General features: G+C 51.5%; 1 protein-coding gene across 1 annotated transcript in view; it reads right to left on the bottom strand.

Annotated features, from left to right (window-relative positions):
• The window catches only part of LOC137315672 (lysophosphatidic acid receptor 6-like), a 78,929-nt gene extending 55,667 nt beyond the window's left edge, over nucleotides 1-23,262 (bottom strand). The window contains exon 1 of the mRNA XM_067980181.1: nucleotides 23,104-23,262. Coding sequence (XP_067836282.1) covers nucleotides 23,104-23,105 — 2 coding nt within the window. The 5' untranslated portion in view covers nucleotides 23,106-23,262. The remainder of the gene's footprint in view (nucleotides 1-23,103) is intronic.
• Nucleotides 23,263-25,755: the final 2,493 nt, after the last annotated feature.

The raw sequence follows: 25,755 nt of genomic DNA, 5'->3' as shown, positions 1-25,755 counted from the left end.
TCCGACCCCTATAAACACACACAGTCCGACCCCTATAAACACACACAGTCCGACCCCGAAAAACACACACAGTCCGACCCCTATAAACACACACAGTCCGACCCCTATAAACACACACAGTCCGACCCCTAAAAACACACACAGTCCGACCCCTATAAACACACACAGTCCGACCCCTATAAACACACACAGTCCGACCCCTATAAACACACACAGTCCGACCCCTATAAACACACACAGTCCGACCCCTAAAAACACACACAGTCCGACCCCTATAAACACACACAGTCCGACCCCTATAAACACACACAGTCCGACCCCTTAAACACACACCCCCGACCCCTATGAACACACACAGTCCGACCCCTATAAACACACACAGTCCGACCCCTATAAACACACACAGTCCGACCCCTATAAACACACACAGTCCGACCCCTATAAACACACACAGTCCGACCCCTATAAACACACACACCCTGACCCCTATAAACACACACAACCCGACCCCTATAAACACACACAGTCCGACCCCTTAAACACACACAGTCCGACCCCTATAAACACACACCCCGACCCCTATAAACACACACAGTCCGACCCCTATAAACACACACAGTCCGACCCCTATAAACACACACAGTCCGACCCCTATAAACACACACAGTCCGACCCCTATAAACACACACCCCAACCCCTATAAACACACACACCCCGACCCCTATAAACACACACAGTCCGACCCCTATAAACACACACAGTCCGACCCCTATAAACACACACAGTCCGACCCCTTAAAACACACACAGTCCGATCCCTATAAACACACACAGTCCGACCCCTATAAACACACACAGTCCGACCCCTATAAACACACACAGTCCGACCCCTATAAACACACACAGTCCGACCCCTTAAACACACACAGTCCGACCCCTATAAACACACACCCCGACCCCTTAAACACACACAGTCCGACCCCGATAAACACACACAGTCCGACCCCTATAAACACACACAGTCCCGACCCCTATAAACACACACACCCTGACCCCTATAAACACACACAGTCCGACCCCTTAAACACACACAGTCCGACCCCTATAAACACACACAGTCCGACCCCTATAAACACACACACCCCGACCCCTATAAACACACACAGTCCGACCCCTATAAACACACACACCCCGACCCCTATAAACACAAACAGTCCGACCCCTTAAATACACACAGTCCGACCCCTATAAACACACACAGTCCGACCCCTTAAACACACACAGTCCGACCCCTATAAACACACACAGTCCGACCCCTATAAACACACACAGTCTGACCCCTATAAACACACACACCCCGACCCCTATAAACACACACAGTCCGACCCCTTAAACACACACAGTCCGACCCCTATAAACACACACAGTCCGACCCCTATAAACACACACAGTCCGACCCCTTAAACACACACAGTCCGACCCCTATAAACACACACAGTCCGACCCCTATAAACACACACAGTCCGACCCCTATAAACACACACAGTCCGACCCCTATAAACACACACAGTCCGACCCCTATAAACACACACAGTCCGACCCCTATAAACACACACAGTCCGACCCCTTAAACACACACAGTCCGACCCCTATAAACACACACAGTCCGACCCCTTAAACACACACAGTCCGAACCCTATAAACACACACAGTCCGACCCCTATAAACACACACAGTCCGACCCCTTAAACACACACAGTCCGACCCCTTAAACACACACAGTCCGACCCCTATAAACACACACAGTCCGACCCCTATAAACACACACAGTCCGACCCCTATAAACACACACCCCCCGACCCCTTAAACACACACAGTCCGACCCCTTAAACACACACAGTCCGACCCCTATAAACACACACAGTCCGACCCCTATAAACACTCACCCCCCGACCCCTTAAACACACACAGTCCGACCCCTATAAACACACACAGACCGACGCCTATAAACACAGACACCCCGACCCCTCTAAACACACACAGTCCGACCCCTATAAACACACACCCCCCGACCCCTTAAACACACACAGTCCGACCCCTATAAACACACACCCCCGACCCCTTAAACACACACAGTCCGACCCCTATAAACACACACAGTCCGACCCCTATAAACACACACAGTCCGACCCCTATAAACACACACAGTCCGACCCCTATAAACACACACAGTCCGACCCCTATAAACACACACAGTCCGACCCCTTAAACACACACAGTCCGACCCCTATAAACACACACACAGTCCGACCCCTATAAACACACACAGTCCGACCCCTATAAACACACACAGTCCGACCCCTATAAACACACACAGTCCGACCCCTATAAACACACACAGTCCGACCCCTATAAACACACACAGTCCGACCCCTATAAACACACACAGTCCGACCCCTATAAACACACACAGTCCGACCCCTATAAACACACACAGTCCGACCCCTATAAACACACACAGTCCGACCCCTATAAACACACACAGTCCGACCCCTTAAACACACACAGTCCGACCCCTTAAACACACACAGTCCGACCCCTATAAACACACACAGTCCGACCCCTATAAACACACACAGTCCGACCCCTATAAACACAAACAGTCCGACCCCTATAAACACACACAGTCCGACCCCTTAAACACACACAGTCCGACCCCTATAAACAAACACAGTCCGACCCCTATAAACACAGACACCCCGACCCCTATAAACACACACAGTCCGACCCCTATAAACACACACAGTCCGACCCCTATAAACACACACAGTCCGACCCCTATAAACAAACACAGTCCGACCCCTATAAACACAGACACCCCGACCCCTATAAACACACACAGTCCGACCCCTATAAACACACACAGTCCGATACCCATAAACACACACAGTCCGACCTCTTTAAACACAGACACCCCGACCCCTATAAACACACACAGTCCGACCCCTATAAACACACACAGTCCGACCCCTTAAACACACACAGTCCGACCCCTATAAACACAAACAGTCCGACCCCTATAAACACACACAGTCCGACCCCTATAAACACACACAGTCCGACCCCTATAAACACACACACCCCGACCCCGATAAACACACACACCCGACCCCTTAAACACACACAGTCCGACCCCTATAAACACACACAGTCCGACCCCTTAAACACACACAGTCCGACCCCTATAAACACACACAGTCCGACCCCTATAAACACAGACACCCCGACCCCTATAAACACACACAGTCCGACCCCTATAAACACACACAGTCCGACCCCTATAAACACACACAGTCCGACCCCTATAAACACACACAGTCCGACCCTTAAACACACACAGTCCGACCCCTATAAACACACACAGTCCGACCCCTATAAACACACACAGTCCGACCCCGATAAACACACACAGTCCGACCCCTTAAACACACACAGTCCGACCCTATAAACACACACACACCGACCCCTATAAACACACACAGTCCGACCCCTATAAACACACACAGTCCGACCCCTATAAACACACACAGTCGGACCCCTATAAACACACACACCCCGACCCCTATAAACACACACACCCCGACCCCTATAAACACACACAGTCCGACCCCTTAAACACACACACCCCGACCCCTATAAACACACACACCCCGACCCCTATAAACACACACACCCCGACCCCTATAAACACACACACCCCGACCCCTATAAACACACACAGTCCGACCCCTTAAACACACACAGTCCGACCCCTATAAACACACACACACCCCGACCCCTATAAACACACACACCCCGACCCCTATAAACACACACAGTCCGACCCCTTAAACACACACAGTCCGACCCCTATAAACACACACAGTCCGACCCCTTAAACACACACAGTCCGACCCCTATAAACAAACACAGTCCGACCCCTATAAACACAGACACCCCGACCCCTATAAACACACACAGTCCGACCCCTATAAACACACACAGTCCGACCCCTATAAACACACACAGTCCGACCCCTATAAACACACACAGTCCGACCCCTATAAACACAGACACCCCGACCCCTATAAACACACACAGTCCGACCCCTATAAACACACACAGTCCGACCCCTATAAACAAACACAGTCCGACCCCTATAAACACAGACACCCCGACCCCTATAAACACACACAGTCCGACACCCATAAACACACACAGTCCGACCTCTTTAAACACAGACACCCCGACCCCTATAAACACACACAGTCCGACCCCTATAAACACACACAGTCCGACCCCTTAAACACACACAGTCCGACCCCTATAAACACAAACAGTCCGACCCCGATAAACACACACACCCCGACCCCTTAAACACACACAGTCCGACCCCTATAAACACACACAGTCCGACCCCTTAAACACACACAGTCCGACCCCTATAAACACACACAGTCCGACCCCTATAAACACAGACACCCCGACCCCTATAAACACACACAGTCCGACCCCTATAAACACACACAGTCCGACCCCTATAAACACACACAGTCCGACCCCTATAAACACACACAGTCCGACCCCTATAAAACACACACAGTCCGACCCCTATAAACACACACAGTCCGACCCCTATAAACACACACAGTCCGACCCCTATAAACACACACAGTCCGACCCCTATAAACACACACAGTCCGACCCCTATAAACACACACAGACCGACCCCTATAAACACACACAGTCCGACCCCTTAAACACACACAGTCCGACCCCTATAAACACACACAGTCCGACCCCTATAAACACACACAGTCCGACCCCTATAAACACACACAGTCCGACCCCTATAAACACACACAGTCCGACCCCTATAAACACACACAGTCCGACCCCTATAAACACACACAGTCCGACCCCTATAAACACACACAGTCCGACCCCTATAAACACACACAGTCCGACCCCTATAAACACACACACCCCGACCCCTATAAACACACACAGTCCGACCCCTATAAACACACACAGTCCGACCCCTATAAACACACACAGTCCGACCCCTTAAACACACACAGTCCGACCCCTATAAACACACACACCCCGACCCCTATAAACACACACACCCCGACCCCTATAAACACACACAGTCCGACCCCTATAAACACACACAGTCCGACCCCTATAAACACACACAGTCCGACCCCTTAAACACACACAGTCCGACCCCTATAAACACACACAGTCCGACCCCTTAAACACACACAGTCCGACGCCTATAAACACACACAGTCCGACCCCTATAAACACACACAGTCCGACCCCTTAAACACACACAGTCCGACCCCTATAAACACACACAGTCCGACTCCTATAAACACACACAGTCCGACCCCTATAAACACACACAGTCCGACCCCTATAAACACACACAGTCCGACCCCTTAAACACACACAGTCCGACGCCTATAAACACACACAGTCCGACCCCTATAAACACACACAGTCCGACCCCTTAAACACACACAGTCCGACCCCTATAAACACACACAGTCCGACCCCTTAAACACACACAGTCCGACCCCTATAAACACACACAGTCCGACCCCTATAAACACACACAGTCCGACCCCTTAAACACACACAGTCCGACCCCTATAAACACACACAGTCCGACCCCTATAAACACACACAGTCCGACCCCTATAAACACACACAGTCCGACCCCTATAAACACACACAGTCCGACCCCTATAAACACACACAGTCCGACCCCTATAAACACACACAGTCCGACCCCTATAAACACACACAGTCCGACCCCTATAAACACACACAGTCCGACCCCTATAAACACACACAGTCCGACCCCTATAAACACACACAGTCCGACCCCTTAAACACACACAGTCCGACCCCTTAAACACACACAGTCCGACCCCTATAAACACACACAGTCCGACCCCTTAAACACACACAGTCCGACCCCTATAAACACACACAGTCCGACCCCTATAAACACACACAGTCCGACCCCTATAAACACACACACCCCGACCCCTATAAACACACACAGTCCGACCCCTATAAACACACACAGTCCGACCCCTTAAACACACACAGTCCGACCCCGATAAACACACACAGTCCGACCCCTATAAACACACACAGTCCGACCCCTATAAACACACACAGTCCGACCCCTATAAACACACACAGTCCGACCCCTATAAACACACACAGTCCGACCCCTATAAACACACACAGTCCGACCCCTATAAACACACACAGTCCGACCCCTATAAACACACACAGTCCGACCCCTATAAACACACACAGTCCGACCCCTATAAACACACACAGTCCGACCCCTATAAACACACACAGTCCGACCCCTATAAACACACACAGGCCGACCCCTTAAACACACACATTCCGACCCCTATAAACACACACAGTCCGACCCCTATAAACACACACAGGCCGACCCCTTAAACACACACAGTCCGACCCCTATAAACACACACAGTCCGACCCCTTAAACACACACAGTCCGACCCCTATAAACACACACAGTCCGACCCCTATAAACACACACAGTCCGACCCCTTAAACACACACAGTCCGACCCCTATAAACACACACAGTCCGACCCCTTAAACACACACATTCCGACCCCTATAAACACACACAGTCCGACCCCTATAAACACACACAGTCCGACCCCTATAAACACACACAGTCCGACCCCTATAAACACACACATTCCGACCCCTATAAACACACACAGTCCGACCCCTATAAACACACACAGTCCGACCCCTTAAACACACACAGTCCGACCCCTATAAACACACACAGTCCGACCCCTATAAACACACACAGTCCGACCCCTATAAACACACACAGTCCGACCCCTATAAACACACACAGTCCAACACCTTAAACACACACATTCCGACCCCTATAAACACACACAGTCCGACCCCTTAAACACAAACAGTCCGACCCCTATAAACACACACAGTCCGACCCCTATAAACACACACAGTCCGACCCCTTAAACACACACAGTCCGACCCCTATAAACACACACAGTCCGACCCCTATAAACACACACAGTCCGACCCCTATAAACACACACAGTCCGACCCCTATAAACACACACACCCCGACCCCTATAAACACACACAGTCCGACCCCTTAAACACACACAGTCCGACCCCTATAAACACACACAGTCCGACCCCTATAAACACACACAGTCCGACCCCTTAAACACACACACCCCGAACCCTTAAACACACACAGTCCGACCCCTATAAACACACACAGTCCGACCCCTATAAACACACACACCCCGACCCCTATAAACACACACAGTCCGACCCCTATAAACACACACAGTCCGACCCCTTAAACACACACAGTCCGACCCCTATAAACACACACAGTCCGACCCCTTAAACACACACAGTCCGACCCCTGTAAACACACACAGTCCGACCCCTATAAACACACACACCCCGACCCCTATAAACACACACAGTCCGACCCCTATAAACACACACAGTCCGACCCCTATAAACACACACAGTCCGACCCCTATAAACACACACAGTCCGACCCCTTAAACACACACAGTCCGACCCCTTAAACACACACAGACCGACCCCTATAAACACACACAGTCCGACCCCTATAAACACACACATTCCGACCCCTATAAACACACACACCCCGACCCCTTAAACACACACAGTCCGACCCCTATAAACACACACAGTCCGACCCCTTAAACACACACAGTCCGACCCCTATAAACACACACAGTCCGACCCCTTAAACACACACAGTCCGACCCCTATAAACACACACAGTCCGACCCCTATAAACACACACAGTCCGACCCCTTAAACACACACAGTCCGACCCCTATAAACACACACAGTCCGACCCCTATAAACACACACAGTCCGACCCCTATAAACACACACAGTCCGACCCCTATAAACACACACAGTCCGACCCCTATAAACACACACAGTCCGACCCCTATAAACACACACAGTCCGACCCCTATAAACACACACAGTCCGACCCCTATAAACACACACAGTCCGACCCCTTAAACACACACAGTCCGACCCCTATAAACACACACAGTCCGACCCCTATAAACACACACAGTCCGACCCCTATAAACACACACAGTCCGACCCCTATAAACACACACAGTCCGACCCCTATAAACACACACACCCCGACCCCTATAAACACACACAGTCCGACCCCTATAAACACACACACCCCGACCCCTATAAACACACACAGTCCGACCCCTATAAACACACACAGTCCGACCCCGATAATCACACACAGTCCGACCCCTATAAACACACACAGGCCGACCCCTTAAACACACACATTCCGACCCCTATAAACACACACAGTCCGACCCCTTAAACACACACAGTCCGACCCCTATAAACACACACACCCCGACCCCTATAAACACACACAGTCCGACCCCTATAAACACACACAGTCCGACCCCTTAAACACACACAGTCCGACCCCTATAAACACACACAGTCCGACCCCTATAAACACACACAGTCCGACCCCTATAAACACACACAGTCCGACCCCTATAAACACACACACCCCGACCCCTATAAACACACACAGTCCGACCCCTTAAACACACACAGTCCGACCCCTATAAACACACACAGTCCGACCCCTATAAACACACACAGTCCGACCCCTTAAACACACACACCCCGAACCCTTAAACACACACAGTCCGACCCCTATAAACACACACAGTCCGACCCCTATAAACACACACAGTCCGACCCCTTAAACACACACAGTCCGACCCCGAAAAACACACACAGTCCGACCCCTATAAACACACACAGTCCGACCCCTATAAACACACACAGTCCGACCCCGATAAACATACACAGTCCGACCCCTATAAACACACACAGTCCGACCCCTATAAACACACACAGTCCGACCCCTTAAACACACACACCCCGACCCCTATAAACACACACAGTCCGACCCCTATAAACACACACAGTCCGACCCCTATAAACACACACACACCCCGACCCCTATAAACACACACACCCCGACCCCTATAAACACACACAGTCCGACCCCTATAAACACACACAGTCCGACCCCTTAAACACACACAGTCCGACCCCTATAAACACACACAGTCCGACCCCTATAAACACACACAGTCCGACACCTATAAACACACACACCCCGACCCCTATAAACACACACACCGACCCCTATAAACACACACACCGACCCCTATAAACACACACAGTCCGACCCCTATAAACACACACAGTCCGACCCCTTAAACACACACAGTCCGACCCCTATAAACACACACAGTCCGACCCCTTAAACACACACAGTCCGACCCCTATAAACACACACAGTCCGACCCCGATAAACACACACACACCGACCCCTATAAACACACACAGTCCGACCCCTATAAACACACACAGTCCGACCCCTATAAACACACACAGTCCGACCCCTTAAACACACACAGTCCGACCCCTATAAACACACACAGTCCGACACCTATAAACACACACAGTCCGACACCTATAAACACACACACCCCGACCCCTATAAACACACACAGTCCGACCCCTATAAACACACACAGTCCGACCCCTTAAACACACACAGTCCGACCCCTATAAACACACACAGTCCGACCCCTATAAACACACACAGTCCGACACCTATAAACACACACACCCCGACCCCTATAAACACACACAGTCCGACCCCTATAAACACACACAGTCCGACCCCTATAAACACACACAGTCCGACCCCTTAAACACACACAGTACGACCCCTATAAACACACACAGTCCGACCCCTATAAACACACACACCCCGACCCCTATAAACACACACAGTCCGACCCCTATAAACACACACAGTCCGACCCCTATAAACACACACAGTCCGACCCCTATAAACACACACAGTCCGACCCCTATAAACACACACAGTCCGACCCCTATAAACACACACAGTCCGACCCCTATAAACACACACAGTCCGACCCCTATAAACACACACAGTCCGACCCCTATAAACACACACAGTCCGACACCTATAAACACACACAGTCCGACACCTATAAACACACACACCCCGACCCCTATAAACACACACAGTCCGACCCCTATAAACACACACAGTCCGACCCCTATAAACACACACAGTCCGACCCCTATAAACACACACAGTCCGACCCCTATAAACACACACACCCTGACCCCTATAAACACACACAGTCCGACCCCTATAAACACACACAGTCCGACCCCTATAAACACACACAGTCCGACCCCTATAAACACACACAGTCCGACCCCTATAAACACACACAGTCCGACCCCTATAAACACACACACAGACCGACCCCTATAAACACACACAGTCCGACCCCTATAAACACACACAGTCCGACCCCTATAAACACACACAGTCCGACCCCTATAAACACACACACCGACCCCTATAAACACACACAGTCCGACCCCTATAAACACACACAGTCCGACCCCTTAAACACACACAGTCCGACCCCTATAAACACACACACCCCGACCCCTATAAACACACACACAGACCGACCCCTATAAACACACACAGTCCGACCCCTATAAACACACACACAGTCCGACCCCTATAAACACACACACCCCGACCCCTATAAACACACACACAGACCGACCCCTATAAACACACACAGTCCGACCCCTATAAACACACACAGTCCGACCCCTATAAACACACACAGTCCGACCCCTATAAACACACACAGTCCGACCCCTATAAACACACACAGTCCGACCCCTTAAACACACACAGTCCGACCCCTATAAACACACACAGTCCGACCCCTATAAACACACACAGTCCGACCCCTATAAACACACACAGTCCGACCCCTATAAACACACACAGTCCGACCCCTTAAACACACACAGTCCGACCCCTTAAACACACACAGTCCGACCCCTATAAACACACACAGTCCGACCCCTTAAACACACACAGTCCGACCCCTATAAACACACACAGTCCGACCCCTTAAACACACACAGTCCGACCCCTATAAACACACACAGTCCGACCCCTATAAACACACACAGTCCGACCCCTATAAACACACACAGTCCGACCCCTTAAACACACACAGTCCGACCCCTTAAACACACACAGTCCGACCCCTATAAACACACACAGTCCGACCCCTATAAACACACACAGTCCGACCCCTATAAACACACACAGTCCGACCCCTATAAACACACACAGTCCGACCCCTATAAACACACACAGTCCGACCCCTATAAACACACACAGTCCGACCCCTATAAACACACACAGTCCAACCCCTATAAACACACACAGTCCGACCCCTATAAACACACACAGTCCGACCCCTATAAACACACACAGTCCAACCCCTATAAACACACACAGTCCGACCCCTATAAACACACACAGTCCGACCCCTATAAACACACACAGTCCGACCCCTATAAACACACACAGGCCGACCCCTTAAACACACACATTCCGACCCCTATAAACACACACAGTCCGACCCCTATAAACACACACAGGCCGACCCCTTAAACACACACATTCCGACCCCTATAAACACACACAGTCCGACCCCTATAAACACACACAGTCCGACCCCTATAAACACACACAGTCCGACCCCTATAAACACACACAGTCCGACCCCTTAAACACACACAGTCCGACCCCGATAAACACACACAGTCCGACCCCTTAAACACACACAGTCCAACCCCTTAAATACACACAGTCCGACCCCTATAAACACACACAGTCCGACCCCTATAAACACACACAGTCCGACCCCTATAAACACACACAGTCCGACCCCTATAAACACACACAGTCCGACCCCTATAAACACACACAGTCCAACCCCTTAAACACACACATTCCGACCCCTATAAACACACACAGTCCGACCCCTATAAACACACACAGTCCGACCCCTTAAACACACACAGTCCGACCCCTATAAACACACACAGTCCGACCCCTATAAACACACACAGTCCGACCCCTATAAACAAACACAGTCCGACCCCTATAAACACACACAGTCCGACCCCTATAAACACACACAGTCCGACCCCTTAAACACACACAGTCCGACCCCTATAAACACACACAGTCCGACCCCTATAAACACACACAGTCCGACCCCTATAAACACACACAGTCCGACCCCTATAAACACACACACCCCGACCCCTATAAACACACACAGTCCGACCCCTTAAACACACACAGTCCGACCCCTATAAACACACACAGTCCGACCCCTATAAACACACACAGTCCGACCCCTTAAACACACACACCCCGAACCCTTAAACACACACAGTCCGACCCCTATAAACACACACAGTCCGACCCCTATAAACACACACACCCCGACCCCTATAAACACACACAGTCCGACCCCTATAAACACACACAGTCCGACCCCTATAAACACACACAGTCCGACCTCTATAAACACACACAGTCCGACCCCTATAAACACACACAGTCCGACCCCTATAAACACACACACCCCGACCCCTATAAACACACACAGTCCGACCCCTTAAACACACACAGTCCGACCCCTATAAACACACACAGTCCGACCCCTATAAACACACACAGTCCGACCCCTATAAACACACACAGTCCGACCCCGATAAACATACACAGTCCGACCCCTATAAACACACACAGTCCGACCCCTATAAACACACACAGTCCGACCCCTTAAACACACACACCCCGACCCCTATAAACACACACACACCCCGACCCCTATAAACACACACACCCCGACCCCTATAAACACACACAGTCCGACCCCTATAAACACACACAGTCCGACCCCTTAAACACACACAGTCCGACCCCTATAAACACACACAGTCCGACCCCTATAAACACACACAGTCCGACACCTATAAACACACACAGTCCGACCCCTATAAACACACACAGTCCGACCCCTATAAACACACACAGTCCGACCACTATAAACACACACAGTCCGACCCCTTAAACACACACAGTCCGACCCCTATAAACACACACAGTCCGACCCCTTAAACACACACAGTCCGACCCCTATAAACACACACAGTCCGACCACTATAAACACACACAGTCCGACCCCTATAAACACACACAGTCCGACCCCTATAAACACACACAGTCCGACCCCTATAAACACACACAGTCCGACACCTATAAACACACACAGTCCGACCCCTATAAACACACACAGTCCGACCCCTATAAACACACACAGTCCGACACCTATAAACACACACAGTCCGACCCCTATAAACACGCACAGTCCGACCCCTTAAACACACACAGTCCGACCCCTATAAACACACACAGTCCGACCCCTATAAACACACACAGTCCGACCCCTTAAACACACACAGTACGACCCCTATAAACACACACAGTCCGACCCCTATAAACACACACAGTCCGACCCCTATAAACACACACACCCCGACCCCTTAAACACACACAGTCCGACCCCTATAAACACACACAGTCCGACCCCTATAAACACACACACCCCGACCCCTATAAACACACACAGTCCGACCCCTATAAACACACACAGTCCGACCCCTATAAACACACACACCCCGACCCCTATAAACACACACACCCCGACCCCTATAAACACACGCAGTCCGACCCCTATAAACACACACAGTCCGACCCGTATAAACACACACAGTCCGACCCCGATAAACACACACAGTCCGACCCCTATAAACACACACACCCCGACCACTATAAACACACACACCCTGACCCCTATAAACACACACAGTCCGACCCCTATAAACACACACAGTCCGACCCCTATAAACACACACACACCGACCCCTATAAACACACACACCCCGACCCCTTAAACACACACAGTCCGACCCCTTAAACACACACAGTCCGACCCCTATAAACACACACAGTCCGACCCCTATAAACACACACAGTCCGACCCCTATAAACACACACAGTCCGACCCCTATAAACACACACACCCCGACCCCTTAAACACACACAGTCCGACCCCTTAAACACACACAGTCCGACCCCTATAAATGCACACAGTCCGACCCCTATAAACACACACAGTCCGACCCCTATAAACACACACAGTCCGACCCCTATAAACACACACAGTCCGACCCCTATAAACACACACAGTCCGACCCCTATAAACACACACAGTCCGACCCCTATAAACACACACAGTCCGACCCCTTAAACACACACAGTCCGACCCCTTAAACACACACAGTCCGACCCCTTAAACACACACAGTCCGACCCCTATAAACACACACAGTCCGACCCCTATAAACACACACAGTCCGACCCCTATAAACACACACAGTCCGACCCCTATAAACACACACAGTCCGACCCCTATAAACACACACAGTCCGACCCCTATAAACACACACACACCGACCCCTATAAACACACACACCCCGACCCCTTAAACACACACAGTCCGACCCCTATAAACACACACAGTCCGACCCCTATAAACACACACACACCGACCCCTATAAACACACACACCCCGACCCCTTAAACACACACAGTCCGACCCCTATAAACACACACAGTCCGACCCCTATAAACACACACAGACCGACCCCTATAAACACACACAGTCCGACCCCTATAAACACACACAGTCCGACCCCTATAAACACACACAGTCCGACCCCTTAAACACACACAGTCCGACCCCTATAAACGCACACAGTCCGACCCCTATAAACACACACAGTCCGACCCCTATAAACACACACAGTCCGACCCCTATAAACACACACACCCCGACCCCTATAAACACACACAGTCCGACCCCTATAAACACACACAGTCCGACCCCTATAAACACACACAGTCCGACCCCTATAAACGCACACAGTCCGACCCCTATAAACACACACAGTCCGACCCCTATAAACACACACAGTCCGACCCCTATAAACACACCCCCCCGACCCCTATAAACACACACAGTCCGACCCCTATAAACACACACAGTCCGACCCCTATAAACACACAGTCCGACCCCTATAAACACACACAGTCCGACCCCTATAAACACACACAGTCCGACCCCTATAAACACACACAGTCCGACCCCTATAAACACACACCCCCCGGCCCCTATAAACACACACAGTCCGACCCCTATAAACACACACCCCCCCGGCCCCTATAAACACACACAGTCCGACCCCTATAAACACACACAGTCCGACCCCTATAAACACACACACTCCGACCCCTATAAACACACACAGACCGACCCCTATAAACACACACAGTCCGACCCCTATAAACACACACAGTCCGACCCCTATAAACACACACAGACCGACCCCTATAAACACACATAAACCGACCCCTATAAACACACACAGACCGACCCCTATAAACACACACAGACCGACCCCTATAAACACACACAGACCGACCCCTATAAACACACACAGTCCGACCCCTATAAACACACACAGTCCGACCCCTATAAACACACACAGTCCGACCCCTATAAACACACACACCCCGACCCCTATAAACACACACACCCCGACCACTATAAACACACACACCCCGACCCCTATAAACAGACACAGTCCGACCCCTATAAACACACACACCCCGACCCCGATAAACACACACACCCTGACCCCTATAAACACACACACCCCGACCCCTATAAACACACACAGTCCGACCCCTACAAACACACACACCCCGACCCCTACAAACACACACACCCCGACCCCTATAAACACACACACCCCGACCCCTATAAACACACACACACCGACCCCTATAAACACACACACCCCGACCCCTATAAACACACACACCCCGACCCCTATAAACACACACACCCCGACCCCTATAAACACACACAGTCCGACCCCAATAAACACGCACCCCGACCCCTATAAACACACACACCCCGACCCCTATAAACACACACACCCCGACCCCTATAAACACACACACCCCAACCCCTATAAACACACACAGTCCGACCCCTATAAACACACACAGTCCGACCCCTATAAACACACACAGTCCGACCCCTATAAACACACACAGTCCGACCCCTATAAACACACACACCCCGACCCCTATAAACACACACACCCCGACCCCTACAAACACACACACCCCGACCCCTATAAACACACACACCCCGACCCCTATAAACACATACCCCGACCCCGATAAACACACACCCCGACCCCTATAAACACACACCCCGACCCCTATAAACACACACACCCCGACCCCTATAAACACACACAGGCCGACCCCTATAAACACACACACCCCGACCCCTAAAACACACACACCCCGACCCCTTAAACACACACAGTCCGACCCCTATAAACACACACAGACCGACCCCTTAAACCCACACAGTCCGACCCCTTAAACACACACAGTCCGACCCCTATAAACACACACACCCCGACCCCTATAAACACACACACCCCGACCCCTATAAACACACACAGTCCGACCCCTATAAACACACACAGTCCGACCCCTATAAACACACACATCCCGACCCCTATAAACACACACACCCCGACCCCTATAAACACACACACCCCGACCCAGATAAACACACACAGTCCGACCCCTATAAACACACACAGTCCGACCCCTATAAACACACACAGTCCGACCCCTATAAACACACACACCCCGACCCCTATAAACACACACACCGACCCCTATAAACACACACACCCCGACCCCTTAAACACACACAGTCCGACCCCTATAAACACACACACCCCGACCCCTTAAACACACACAGTCCGACCCCTTAAACACACACAGTCCGACCCCTTAAACACACACAGTCCGACCCCTTAAACACACACAGTCCGACCCCTATAAACACACACACCCCGACCCCTTAAACACACACAGTCCGACCCCTTAAACACACACAGTCCGACCCCTTAAACACACACAGTCCGACCCCTTAAACACACACACCCCGACCCCTATAAACACACACAGTCCGACCCCTTAAACACACACAGTCCGACCCCTTAAACACACACAGTCCGACCCCTTAAACACACACAGTCCGACCCCTATAAACACACACAGTCCGACCCCTATAAACACACACAGTCCGACCCCTATAAACACACACAGTCCGACCCCTATAAACACACACAGTCCGACCCCTATAAACACACACAGTCCGACCCCTTAAACACACACAGTCCGACCCCTATAAACACACACAGTCCGACCCCTATAAACACACACAGTCCGACCCCTATAAACAAACACAGTCCGACCCCTATAAACACACACAGTCCGACCCCTATAAACACACACACCCCGACCCCTATAAACACACACACCCCGACCCCTATAAACACACACACCCCGACCCCTATAAACACACACAGTCCGACCCCTATAAACACACACAGTCCGACCCCGATAAACACACACAGTCCGACCCCTATAAACACACACAGTCCGACCCCTATAAACACACACAGTCCGACCCCTATAAACACACACAGTCCGACCCCTATAAACACACACACCCCGACCCCTATAAACACACACAGTCCGACCCCTATAAACACACACAGTCCGACCCCTATAAACACACACAGTCCGACCCCTATAAACACACACAGTCCGACCCCTATAAACACACACAGTCCGACCCCTATAAACACACACAGACCGACCCCTTAAACACACACAGTCCGACCCCTTAAACACTAACAGTCCGACCCCTATAAACACACACAGTCCGACCCCTATAAACACACACACTCCGACCCCTATAAACACACACACCGACCCCTATAAACACACACAGTCCGACCCCTATAAACACACACACTCCGACCCCTATAAACACACACACCGACCCCTATAAACACAAACCCCCCGGCCCCTATAAACACACACAGTCCGACCCCTATAAACACACACACCGACCCCTATAAACACACACAGTCCGACCCCTATAAACACACACAGTCCGACCCCTATAAACACACACCCCGACCCCTATAAACACACACAGTCCGACCCCTATAAACACACACACCCCGACCCCTATAAACACACACACCCCGACCCCTATAAACACACACAGTCCGACCCCTATAAACACACACAGTCCGACCCTGATAAACACACACAGTCCGACCCCTATAAACACACACAGTCCGACCCCTATAAACACACACAGTCCGACCCTGATAAACACACACAGTCCGACCCCTATAAACACACACAGTCCGACCCCTATAAACACACACAGTCCGACCCCTATAAACACACACAGTCCGACCCCTATAAACACACACAGTCCGACCCCTATAAACACACACATCCCGACCCCTATAAACACACACACCCCGACCCCTATAAACACACACACCCCGACCCAGATAAACACACACAGTCCGACCCCTATAAACACACAACTCCCGACCCCTATAAACACACACAGTCCGACCCGTATAAACACACACACAGTCCGACCCCTATAAACACACACAGTCCGACCACTATAAACACACACAGTCCGACCCCTATAAACACGCACAGTCCGACCCCTATAAACACACACAGTCCGACCCCTTAAACACACACACCCCGACCCCTATAAACACACACAGTCCGACCCCTTAAACACACACAGTCCGACCCCGATAAACACACACAGTCCGACCCCTTAAACACACAACCCGACCCCTATAAACACACACCCCCCGACCCCTTAAACACACACAGTCCGACCCCTTAAACACACACCCCCCGACCCCTATAAACACACACAGTCCGACCCCTTAAACACACAACCCGACCCCTATAAACACACACCCCCCGACCCCTATAAACACACACAGTCCGACCCCTATAAACACACACAGTCCGACCCCTATAAACACACACAGTCCGACCCCTATAAACACACACCCCCCGACCCCTATAAACACACACAGTCCGACCCCTTAAACACACAACCCGACCCCTATAAACACACACCCCCCGACCCCTTAAACACACACAGTCCGACCCCTTAAACACACACCCCCCGACCCCTATAAACACACACCCCCCGACCCCTATAAACACACACCCCGACCCCTATAAACACACACAGTCCGACCCCTATAAACACACACAGTCCGACCCCTATAAACACACACAGTCCGACCCCTTAAACACACACACCCCGACCCCGATAAACACACACCCCCCGACCCCTATAAACACACACAGTCCGACCCCTTAAACACACACAGTCCGACCCCTATAAACACACACAGTCCGACCTCTTAAACACACACACCCCGACCCCGATAAACAAACACAGTCCGACCCCTTCAACACACACAGTCCGACCCCTATAAACACACACAGTCCGACCTCTTAAACACACACACCCCGACCCCGATAAACAAACACAGTCCGACCTCTTAAACACACACACCCCGACCCCGATAAACAAACACACCCCGACCCCTATAAACACACACCCCCCGACCCCTATAAACACACACAGTCCGACCCCTATAAACACACACAGTCCGACCCCTATAAACACACACAGTCCGACCCCTATAAACACACACACCCCGACCCCTATAAACACACACACCCCGACCCCGATAAACAAACACAGTCCGACCCCGATAAACACACACACTCCGACCCCTATAAACACACACACCCCGACCCCTATAAACACACACACTCCAACCCCTATAAACACACACACCCCGACCCCTATAAACACACACAGTCCGACCCCTATAAACACACACACCCCGACCCCGATAAACAAACACAGTCCGACCCCTATAAACACACAAAGCCCGACCCCTATAAACACACACTCTGACCCCAAAAACACAAACCCCCCGAACCCTATAAACACACACCCCGACCCCTATAAACACACACAGTCCGACCCCTATAAATACACACCCCCCGACCCCGAAAACACACACAGTCCGACCCCTTAAACACACACACCCCGACCCCTATAAACACACACCACCCGACCCCTATAAACACACACAGTCCGACCCCTTAAACACAGACACCCCGACCCCTATAAACACACACAGTCCGACCCCTATAAACACACACACCCCGACCCCGATAAACACACACAGTCCGACCCCTATAAACACAAACCCCCCGACCCCTATAAACACACACCCCGACCCCTATAAACACACACATCCCGACCCCAAAAACACACACACCCCGACCCCTATAAACACACACCCTGACCCCTATAAACACACACACCCCGACCCCGATAAACAAACACAGTCCGACCCCTATAAACAGAAACCCCCCGACCCCTATAAACACACACCCTGACCCCTATAAACACACACCCCGAACCCTATAAACACACACCCGACCCCTATAAACACACAAAGCCCGACCCCTATAAACACACACTCTGACACCAAAAACACAAACCCCCCGACCCCTATAAACACACACCCTGACCCCTATAAACACACACCCCGACCCCTATAAACACACACACCCCGACCCCTATAAACACACATCCCGACCCCTATAAACACACACACCCCGACCCCTATAAACACACACCCTGACCCCGATAAACACACACACCCCGACCCCGATAAACACACACACCCCGACCCCTATAAACACACACCCCCCGAACCCTATAAACACACACCCCGACCCCTATAAACACACACAGACCGACCCCTATAAACACACACAGTCCGACCCCTATAAACACACACAGTCCGACCCCTATAAACACACACAGTCCGACCCCTATAAACACACACCCCGACCCCTATAAACACACACATCCCGACCCCAATAAACACACACAGTCCGACCCCTATAAACACACACCCCGACCCCTATAAACACACACAGTCCGACCCCTATAAACACACACAGTCCGACCCCTATAAACACACACCCCGACCCCTATAAACACACACACCCCGACCCCTATAAACACACACAGTCCGACCCCTTAAACACACACACACCGACCCCTATAAACACACACAGTCCGACCCCTATAAACACACACAGTCCGACCCCTATAAACACACACAGTCCGACCCCTTAAACACACACACCCCGACCCCTATAAACACACACAGTCCGACCCCTATAAACACACACAGTCCGACCCCTATAAACACACACAGTCCGACCCCTATAAACACACACAGTCCGACCCCTATAAACACACACAGTCCGACCCCTATAAACACACACAGTCCGACCCCTATAAACACACACAGTCCGACCCCTATAAACACACACAGTCCGACCCCTATAAACACACACAGTCCGACCCCTATAAACACACACACAGTCCGACCCCTATAAACACACACAGTCCGACCCCTATAAACACACACACCCCGACCCCTATAAACACACACAGTCCGACCCCTATAAACACACACAGTCCGACCCCTATAAACACACACAGTCCGACCCCTATAAACACACACAGTCCGACCCCTATAAACACACACAGTCCGACCCCTATAAACACACACAGTCCGACCCCTATAAACACACACAGTCCGACCCCTATAAACACACACAGTCCGACCCCTATAAACACACACAGTCCGACGCCTATAAACACACACACCCCGACCCCTATAAACACACACAGTCCGACCCCTTAAACACACACAGTCCGACCCCTATAAACACACACAGTCCGACCCCTATAAACACACACAGTCCGACCCCTATAAACACACACACCCCGACCACTATAAACACACACAGTCCGACCCCTATAAACACACACAGTCCGACCCCTTAAACACACACACCCCGACCCCTATAAACACACACAGTCCGACCCCTATAAACACACACAGTCCGACCCCTATAAACACACACAGTCCGACCCCTTAAACACACACAGTCCGACCCCTATAAACACACACAGTCCGACGCCTATAAACACACACAGTCCGACCCCTATAAACACACACAGTCCGACCCCTATAAACACACACAGTCCGACCCCTATAAACACACACAGTCCGACCACTATAAACACACACAGTCCGACCCCTATAAACACACACAGTCCGACCCCTATAAACACACACAGTCCGACCCCTATAAACACACACAGTCCGACCCCTATAAACACACACAGTCCGACCCCTTAAACACACACAGTCCGACCCCTATAAACACACACAGTCCGACGCCTATAAACACACACAGTCCGACCCCTATAAACACACACAGTCCGACCCCTATAAACACACACAGTCCGACCCCTATAAACACACACAGTCCGACCCCTATAAACACACACAGTCCGACCCCTATAAACACACACAGTCCGACCCCTTAAACACACACAGTCCGACCCCTATAAACACACACAGTCCGACGCCTATAAACACACACAGTCCGACCCCTATAAACACACACAGTCCGACCCCTATAAACACACACAGTCCGACCCCTATAAACACACACAGTCCGACCCCTATAAACACACACAGTCCGACCCCTATAAACACACACAGTCCGACCCCTTAAACACACACCCCCCGGCCCCTATAAACTCACACACCCCGACCCCTATAAACACACACAGTCCGACCCCTATAAACACACACAGTCCGACCCCTTAAACACACACCCCCCGACCCCTATAAACTCACACACCCCGACCCCTATAAACACACACAGTCCGACCCCTATAAACACACACACCTAAACTCTCCCCATCCCCCTTCCGCATTCCCCCCACTTCTAAATACCCCACATTGTTTCCAGTTACATACATGGTGGATCAGTGGATGGAGCTGGCTTCTTCCTGACTGGCTCCCAGCCAGAGTGGGACGTTGTCTTCAGGAACACTGACACTCGCCTCGTCACTCCCCCTTGTCACTCTCCCCTCGTCACACTCCCCTCGTCACACTCCCCTCGTCACACTCCCCTTCACTACCTCCTTGTCACACTCCACTCGTCACTAACCCCTCGTCACTCCCCCTTGTCACTCCCCCCTTGTCACTCCCCCCTCGTCACACTCCCCTCGTCACTCCCCCCTCGTCACTCCCCCCTCGTCACACTCCCCTCGTCATTACCCCTTCATCACTCCCCTCGTCGCACTCCTTTCGTCACTCACCCTCGTCTCACTTCCCTCGTCACACGGCCCTCGTCTCACGGCCCTCCTCACTCCCCCCTCGTCACACTCCCCTTGTCACTACCCCCCTCGTCATACGGCCCTCGTCACTCAACCTCGTCGCTCGCCCCTCGTCACTCCCCCCCGTCATACGGCCCTCGTCACTCCACCCTGCTCACTCCCCCCTCGTCACACTCCCCTCGTCACTCCCCTCGTCACTCCCCCTTCCTCACTCTCCCCTCGTCGCATGGCCCTCGTCACCCCCCCACTCTGTCACTCCCCCCCTGTCACTCCTCCCTCGTCACTCGCCCCTCCGTCACTCCCCCCTCCGTCACTCCCCCCCTCGTCACTCCCGGGTGCGGAGTTTCCTGTCAGTGCGCTGCCTCGATCAGCCCCGCAAATCCGCCGACAACTGGAGGAGAGAAACAAAGGGCTCGTCAGCTGTCACGACCTCAGGACGCCTCAAAGTCGACTCACAGCCCTTCACAGCCGACACCCCGGTCGCACACTCGCTGAGGTTCAGGTCGAGTTTGAGGGTCTCGCCGCTCTGTTTCAATTCGCTGACGCATTTTGCCACAGAGCTGAGAGGGAAAATCCGGACGAAACCCAGACGGGCGAGACCCCACCCATCCTCTGCTCTTCGTCCGCCACAGGTTCCAGCGCACTGACAGGGCGATGTCCCCACTCCTGTCAAGTGAACGCATTGCCTCATGTGGTAAATTGTGAAAGTTTGGAGGCGGGTTTGGTCAGAACAGACTGTTTCCTGTGATCGAGGGGAACCAGAAGAAGGGGCCAGCGATACAAGGTTAAATGGGATAAGATTTCGAACAGAGGACAGGAGAAACCTCTTCACACAGAGAGTTGTGAGGCCGTGGAGCTCACCTCCAGGGGGAGAAACACACAGATCAAAAAAGGAGAGAACAGGGTACTTTCTAAATGGTAAAAAGTTAAAAACAGTGGATGTCCAAAGGGACTTAGGGGTTCAGGTACATCGATCATTGAAGTGTCATGAACAGGTGCAGAAAATAATCAAGAAGGCTAATCGAATGCTGGCCTTTATATCTCGAGGACTAGAGTACAAGGGGGCAGAAGTTATGCTGCAGCTATACAAAACCCTGGTTAGACCGCACCTGGAGTACTGTGAGCAGTTCTGGGCACCGCACCTTCGGAAGGACATATTGGCCTTGGAGGGAGTGCAGCGTAGGTTTACTAGAATGATACCCAGACTCCAAGGGTTAAGTTACGAGGAGAAATTACACAAATTGGGGTTGTATTCTCTGGAGTTTCGAAGGTTAAGGGGTGATCTGATCGAAGTTTATAAGATATTAAGGGGAACAGATAGGGTGGATAGAGAGAAACTATTTCCGCTGGTTGGGGATTCTAGGAGTAGGGGGCACAGTCTAAAAATTAGAGCCAGACCTTTCAGGAGTGAGATTAGAAAACATTTCTACACACAAAGGGTGGTAGAAGTTTGGAACTCTCTTCCGCAAATGGCAATTGATACTAGCTCAATTGCTAAATTTAAATGTGAGATAGATAGCTTTTTGGCAACCAAAGGTATTAAGGGATATGGGCCAAAGGCGGGTATATGGAGTTAGATCACAGATCAGCCATGATCTTATCAAATGGCGGAGCAGGTATGAGGGGCCGAATGGCCTACTCCTGTTCCTATGTTCCTCGGACTCCCCTCACACTGAAAGCTGTGAACGGACAGTTGGCCAGCCAGCCCGGACGCAGGGTGATGGACAATTTGATGTGTCTGTCCTCAGTGGTCAGATTGCTGATGTTGACTGGCTGGGTGGGCCTTTAGAGAATGGCTGGTGAGGGATGCACTGGGCGGAGGGGGTTTCTGCAGAACTATCGGCCGGTGAGAGTCGACACCTTCAGAAGAGGGAGAGGGGAACTCACAAGGGCGAAAGGAGAGTCGGCCCGGGCAGGTTTGGAAGTCTGACGATGACCCGGGCTGCTCTGCAGTGAGGTGGAACAGTAAACAGCGAGAGATGGGTCATCCTGAGTCAGCCTGGCTGGCTGTGGGAGGCACGTGAGGGGATTTGGTTACATGTCAGTGTTTACTAGCTGTGTGCGATCCTGTGTGACACAAGCTGTTGTTCCCCAATCTCAGCCCTGGTCCATTAACCCATCACTCAGGACTTGGCTGCACCCCGATATTTGCACGGGGAGTCGCTGGCTTCTTAAAGGGACAGTGCCCTTAGGTGTTTGGTGTGACTCTGCAGTGAGTGACACAGAGGGCAATGGAATTGTTCCCCTCCTGTCTGTGAGATCCCTTTAATTCACAGGGCTACAAGCGAGG

Source organism: Heptranchias perlo, unplaced genomic scaffold (assembly GCF_035084215.1).
Source record: "Heptranchias perlo isolate sHepPer1 unplaced genomic scaffold, sHepPer1.hap1 HAP1_SCAFFOLD_553, whole genome shotgun sequence".
NCBI classification, from domain to species: Eukaryota; Metazoa; Chordata; class Chondrichthyes; order Hexanchiformes; family Hexanchidae; genus Heptranchias; species Heptranchias perlo.
The sequence above is the reverse complement of the archived record's forward strand: the minus strand, read 5'-3'. Positions and strand labels throughout refer to the sequence as shown.